A 6,897-nucleotide genomic window follows, 5' to 3' on the forward strand; every position below is an offset into this window, starting at 1 on the left:
TGATGACAAATAGATTTAACCTGTCTGCACTTCACTGGTGGCAGATTTAAGCATGTCTAATTCTACATGGTGTTGGAGGAGACTCTTGATAGTCCCATGGACTGCAAGAAGATCAAACCTATCCATTCTTAAGGAAATCAGCCCTGAGTGCTCACTGGAAGGACAGATCCTGAAGCTTAGGCTCCAATACTTTGGCCACCTCATGAGAAGAGAAGACTCCCTGGAAAAGACCCTGATGCTGGGAAAGATGGAGGGCACAAGGAGAAGGGGACAGAGGACGAGATGGTTGGACAGTGTTCTCGAAGCTACCAGCATGAGTTTGACCAAACTGCAGGAGGCCGTGGAAGACAGGAGTGCCTGGCGTGCTCTGGTCCATGGGGTCACAAAGAGTCGGACATAACTAAACGACTAAACAACAACAAATTCTACACTGAATTTTGGGCAGAGTCTTTCTCCCAGACTCTGAAACCATAAAAATGAACCCCATGATCACAGACCTGCAAGGCTGGTGTGGAGACGAGGACACTTTGCCTATCAATCCTGTTCTTGATCCTGCCACAGGCATAGGCAACAGTCCAGGACAATGGCCCACCACCTGGATCCAGAAACCTTTTGACAAATTTAGCAGCTTGATATAGCCACACCTGCTAAATGAGAAGTTTGACTTAACTTTCACAAGCCATTGACTGCTGATGATTCTAGTACCAAGAAGATCTAAAAGTTCCTCCTTTCTCCAAAACAAACATACAAACCGAAAACACCTACCTGGTACTAAACCCATGCTTATTTGCTGAATTCTAGGAGAAGGGCAAGTCTGTGTGTGGTCCATGTATGTAGTAGGCACCCACATGTGTAAGGGGACAAACTGAAAATTATTTTTCTTTTCCAGATAATAGCTACACAACCCTACTTGCTATGGCTGGCCTTTGGATTCGATGCATTACCTGGGACTGATTTAAAATGTACATATTGGCTTCCTATGGCAACACTTCATAAATAAAAATCTGGAGGTGCAAAATGTGAGTTGACCTTATTTTAGGACTGAATTTGCTACAAAAGCATTTTGAATAATTTTGAATTTTGGGGGGAGCCAAGAGGCCTGTGGGGTGCAGTTACAAACTCAGATATTCAGTGCTGGATTGGTGAGGGGATCAAGACCCTTGTTTGCCAAAGGATACAGTCGTACCTTGGTTGACAAACGCCTTGCAAGTCGAAATTTTTGGTTCCCGAACGCTGCAAACCTGGAAGTGAGTGTTCCAGTTTGTAAACGTTCTTTGGAACCCGGACGTCCAACACTGCTTCCACAGCTTCCAGTTGGCTGCAGGAGCTTACTGCAGCCAATCGGAAGCCACGCCTTGGTTTCCGAATGTTTTGGAAGTCAAACGGACTTCATGCTAAGCTACCACCTTCCTGCATAGTCCTAGTTACAAGGATAAAATGAGAACCTCGACTTATAATGCTTTAAGTGTCTTACAGTAGAAAGAATCAAACTGTCTCATTCTGCATGACAAATTCATTTGTTATTGGAGGCAAAATCACATTATTTTGTATCTACTCAATTGTACTAGACAGCTTGGCAAATATCCAGGGTTAGCTAGTAAAACATTTTGCAACAACCCATGCCTTTGCCATTTCAAGCAACACCAATGTAACTTTATTCCCCATTTTGTAAGGCCAAGAGTTGAATAGCTGGCTGTCAAGCAACAGCCTACTTTAGACCTCCTGCCAGGTGTGCATGTGGGCCAAACTACCTCATAGAATAAAACAAAGCCTTATGTAATGCAGTGAACCACTTCTAGACAACTATAGTAGAATCACCAGACAAAAGTACGGCCATTGTTTGACATTAATGGCGCAGATCTTATAGGAAGTGATGCATCCCAATTTAGAAGAAACGTGAGAAGTGCATAAAATAATCTGCATCATTGTTCTGGACATTCTAAGGCTTTTCTTACAATGTAACCAAAGGCTTCCCATAAACTGTCCATGTCTGAAGACATCCTAGCCAAGGGGAGAGTCCACCAAACCTACATATCAGCAGCTGCCCATCTGCTAAATTTTCAGGCCCCCAGGACTGTGAAAGGCACTGCCAGAATTGCTTCATGCATCTGTCATATAGTGCTGGAAGGCTGTAATCCTGCATGCTGACCTATTTTTCTATAAAATCTCTATAGCTTATTGTCTCTCTGAAGCTCAGCGGGCTCTTTTCCGTTGGAAATATATTATTAAAATGTAGGGGGGGTGTTTCGCAGTCTCTCTACTAATCAATCTATGAAGGCTTTACACAATGATTATTAAACCTGCTTGTAAGAGCCGATGTGACTTGGTTGTCACATTTGTCTAATGTCCTACGTGTGGCAGGTTGTTTCATACTATGCAAAATCCTTAAATAAGTGAATGTGGCCCCTGAAGGAATTTAATGCTTCTCTTGAGAAAGACAAAATGTTACCCACCCTTGGTTCCAATATCTACAATGAAGAGAACCCGAGACAAGGTTAATACAGTACTTTTTTAAAAATAATCTGCTCTGTCATTAGAAAACATCCACAGTACAAACAGGTTACACTTCAAATTAACTGACTTTAAATTTAACAAATTAACATAGTGGAGTGGGGTGGGGAAAATATGTGTGTTCCTATTACCAGGTAACCTAAGGCAAAGAAAATATGTGTGTTCCTATTACCAGGTAATCCAATCTCAAGTTTGTCCAGGTTCATCTGGAGTAGAATTTCAATAGTTTCTTTTTAGCTTTTCTTCTTTATCAAGAATAGTCTGCTTTAAACTCAGAGAAGCATCTTCAAACTTAGGGTTTAGCTCCAAGACTTTGTTGAAATCCTTCATGGCTTCATCAAAGAAACCTGCCTCAAAAAAGAAAAAAGAAAAAAAGATGCATTTGTCTTACTCTGCATGACTATTGTACTATTTTTCTGTATCTCTTCTATCAACACAGTCTATTTAATCTTGCTGCCCTGCAGAAACTTCAACTGCTTACTTCCATTGTCACTCATAGAACCCCCCACAAAACCCAAATTTGTTGGGTTGACCTAACAAGTTTAATAAATGAATAATAATTATTTGCACCCTTTTGTTTTCCAAAGACACAAAAAGTGCACACCAGATACTATTCCTTGGTATAGTGTAATGATTAATATACAGAATAATAAACTCTGAACTAATTTATGTCTGTATGTCTGTGTGACTGAGGCTTCAGTCAGTCATCTGGCTGCATGAGTAGACAGAATTACAATGTAGGCCATAGAATCTATCACAAAGCAGTTATGTCCCTCCCTTGGCTCTGAGGCCATTTCAGTGCACTGTTCCTTTGCCTACAGTGGGTGTTTTCACCTCATATATTAGTTAGCAATACTAATCCTAATACATAGGCCCAATAAGACAAAGCAATGGGTATCACAGTGCAATTGTGCAGACTTGTGTTTAGGAACTATCCAAATGCTTGAGTAAACTGTTTACATGTACAGTAGAAATATACCAGGTTGAGCAGGAGATTAAGCAAAGTTTCAGTCAGTTATTACTTTGAACTGATCTATTTCTGATACATTAGTTTGAATCTTCTTCATAAAACTTTTATCTAATAAATCACAGCACACAAGTAAAAGGGCAGAATCTTCAAACAGGAAACAAAGCAGCTTTTACAAAGTCAACACACATTATGGACACTGTGCCCTTTTAGAAAGTGGGTCATTGTGTTCTAGGGTCAAACATTTGCACAAGCACTTTATTTTTACAGTGCTGCATTTCTAAAGTGGAATCTTTTGGGAATACGGTGTTATGTAAACCCAAGGGAAATCACAAAATGTGCTGCTACAGTTTTGCATTACCTTTTTATTCCATTTGTTAAAGGGGATGTGTTGGCATTCAGAAGGGGGGCTTACCCTGTGTTCTGCTGAAATCTGGGTTTCCTCAGTGGAAGGACTGATAATGGCAACAAGGTTTCTGGAAAGACTGCTCACCTACACTAGCAATAAGCCATGGGTCGTCAAACTAAGGGCCACGGGCTGGATCAGACCCAATTGCCTTCTAAATCCGGCCCATGGAAGGTCCAGGAATCGCCGCATGGAACGCCAGTGTGCATGTTCTTTCCCTCCTCCCTCCCTCTCTCTCACACGGCAGCGCAGCAGTGCCTCCTCCCTCCCTCCTCCTGGCTTCTCCCTGCCCTGCCTAGAGGAGGAAGGGGGCTGAGCTCTGTTGGTGACAGCCCCTCTCCGGAGCCCTTTCATGCACCACTCATCATTCCCCCTCCACCAGCCCCTGCCACTCTCAAGACACAGGTAAGCAGCCACCGGCGCTCATTCAATGCTGTGGAGAAGGTAGGGGAGAGTTGGGGGGTGGCTTACCTGAGTAGAATGTGTCCTTTTATTTAAAATGCATCTCTGGGTTATTTGTGGGGCCTGCCTGGTGCTCTTGCAAAGAATATTGTGTCCTTTTATTTAAAATGCACTACAAATACAATATGTGTAGTGTGCATGGGAATTCTTTTATATATTTTTTCAAAATATAGTCCGCCCCCCCCCCAAGGTCTGAGGGACAGTGGACCGGCCCCCTGCTGAAAAAGTTTGAGGACCCCTGATAAGCCCTGGCAGTGCACAACCACAAGAGAGCACTGGGTTTATGCTAGGGCAAGGAGCAGAAAGTAGATACCTCTCAAATGTTTAGCAGCAGCAGAAACTCTGATTATACTGTTGAATATAAGAAAGCTGGGGTTAATCAGAGGTTCAGCTCAAAACTAATTCCTGCACATATAATTATTTAATTTTAAGTTAGAATTGGGACGTGGGTGGCGCTGTGGGTTAAACCACAGAGCCTAGGACTTGCCGATCAGAAGGTCGGCAATTTGAATCCCCGCAACGGGGTGAGCTCCCATTGCTCGGTCCCTGCTCCTGCCAACCTAGCAGTCTGAAAGCACATCAAAGTGCAAGTAGATAAATAGGTACCGCTCTGGCGGGAAGGTAAACGGCGTTTCCGTGTGCTGCTCTGGTTCTCCAGAAGCAGCTTAGTCATGCTGGCCACATGACCCGGAAGCTGTATGCCGGCTCCCTTGGCTAATAAAGCAAGATGAGCACCAGAGTCCGTCACAACTGGACCTAATGGTCAGGGGTCCCTTTACCTTTAAGTTAGAATTAGCCTCTATTCTGTGGAACTTGGGATTGATCCTGCAAGCCTGAAGTCTGCCCTGTTTAGAGAAAATTTTAATATTTGATGTTTTATTCTTTTTAATCTGTTGGGAGCTGCCCAGGGTGGCTGGGGAAACCCAGATGGATGGGTGGGGTATGAATAATAAATTATAGTGATGATGATGATGATGATAGGGTGCAGCCTCACTTCATACAAGTGAAGCCTAAGAGCCTGATAAGCACTGATGTGCACACAAGAATCTGCTTCAGAATTTTGCTAGACTGGGGTTCCTCAACAAAGTGGAAAATGTTCCCAGAAGGTAGAAAGTTTTAAAGCCATCTGTCAAGAGAACCTACTCTGAATGTTGCCAATTAAGTTAGGACAAAGAAAGGCATTTAAATATCCAATAATGAAAGCTTACTTCCATACCTAGCCTATATAATATTAATCCTCGGTTATAGTATGGGACTTCAAATTCAGGCCAGGCTTCTATAGCTGATGTATAATCCTCCATGGCGTCATAGAAGTCAACTCTCAAATACTTGATCTGTCCCCTGTTGTTAAATGCTGTTGCCAGATCATGACTGTTGAAAAGAAAGAGAACAGAGTTATTGTCACCTACAAAGAATTGTGCTGCCTAAACATAAAATGACACAGAAAATCTGTCAACGTTTAAAAAGTTAAGACACGGTTGAAATAAAGTGAGTTTTAAAAATTAGGTGAATAAAAACAAAAAATTGCTTAAAATCCATCCTTTGGAACTACAGGAAGAAGATGCACACAGGAGTCACAAATCTGTTGCAACATCTTAAGCAACAACCCAGGGCTAATCCTGTGCATGTTTACCCAGTACAGTGAGGCTTGCCTTTGAAGTAAAAGTACACAGAATTGCAGCCTTGGGATTGCTTGCAAAATCACTTCCTGTGTAAATGACACGGAGGTCCGTTTCCCAAATCCTCATGTCCTTGCATTTAAATCCCATCCTTTTCTCCAAGGATTGTAATGTGACGTCAGTAGTCCTTCCCCTCCTCATTTTATCCTCCACATCGACCCTGGGAGGTAAGTTTGAGGCAGTAGTGACTGACCCAAGCTCACCTAGTGAGCTTCATGGCCCAGTGGGAGGATTTGAATCCTGCTCTCCCAGATCACGCAGTCTGGTACTGTAACCACTACACCACACTGCCTCCCCTTCCTTCCTTCCCCCTCTTTTAAAAGGGAAAACGAGGGGAAGGGGCTGTGAAGTTCATTACTGCAGCAGAGACGTTGAAGGATTTTGGATGAGAGGGAGAGAGAAAATACGTAACAGCTTCTCTACGAAACACACAGACGATATTAATCTCGTCTATTGGAACTGGACTTCCCACCTGCCGGCGCATGCGCAGTACTCGATGTAGCTGCTGTACAGCTCTTCCGCCCTTTCGTACTGTCGCTCCCGAAACGCTGCGTGCGCATCACGCAGGACGTTCAGCGCAGGCGCAGACTCAGCTGTCGAGCCTCGGTCCATTATTGTTATTATTTTAACGGCCGCTGTACTTGGCGGCTCCCAACACGCAGCTCTTCCTCCCAACCCGCCACGAAATATCTACAGTGGGAGCAGAGCCCCTTTCCTTCCCTCGCGCGTGCGCGCTCTCCCGCCCGCTCGCGCCCAACTGTCCTTCGTGGCAGCCGTTGGGGCTGAGGCAACGTCGCGCGTCTCTCCTGCCGTGACGTCATCGGGAAGGCCCCAACTATAGAGCTATTCAAGAAATGAAGACTGCCGAACGT

The 6,897-nt window shown here is 43.8% G+C and overlaps 1 protein-coding gene across 1 annotated transcript; it reads right to left on the bottom strand.

Moving 5' to 3' along the window:
- Positions 1-2,490: 2,490 nt before the first annotated feature.
- Positions 2,491-6,819, bottom strand: TTC32 (tetratricopeptide repeat domain 32). The gene is made up of 3 exons (XM_083730929.1): positions 6,498-6,819; positions 5,563-5,717; positions 2,491-2,858 (listed from the first exon to the last, which is right to left on the bottom strand). Exons 1-3 carry the CDS (start codon positions 6,635-6,637, stop codon positions 2,731-2,733), a joined length of 423 nt encoding a protein of 140 aa, XP_083587055.1. The 5' UTR covers positions 6,638-6,819; the 3' UTR covers positions 2,491-2,730.
- Between the last annotated feature and the right edge of the window lie 78 nt (positions 6,820-6,897).

The sequence above is a fragment of the Podarcis gaigeae genome (assembly GCF_964106915.1).
Source record: "Podarcis gaigeae genome assembly, chromosome: 3".
Taxonomy (NCBI): domain Eukaryota; kingdom Metazoa; phylum Chordata; class Lepidosauria; order Squamata; family Lacertidae; genus Podarcis; species Podarcis gaigeae.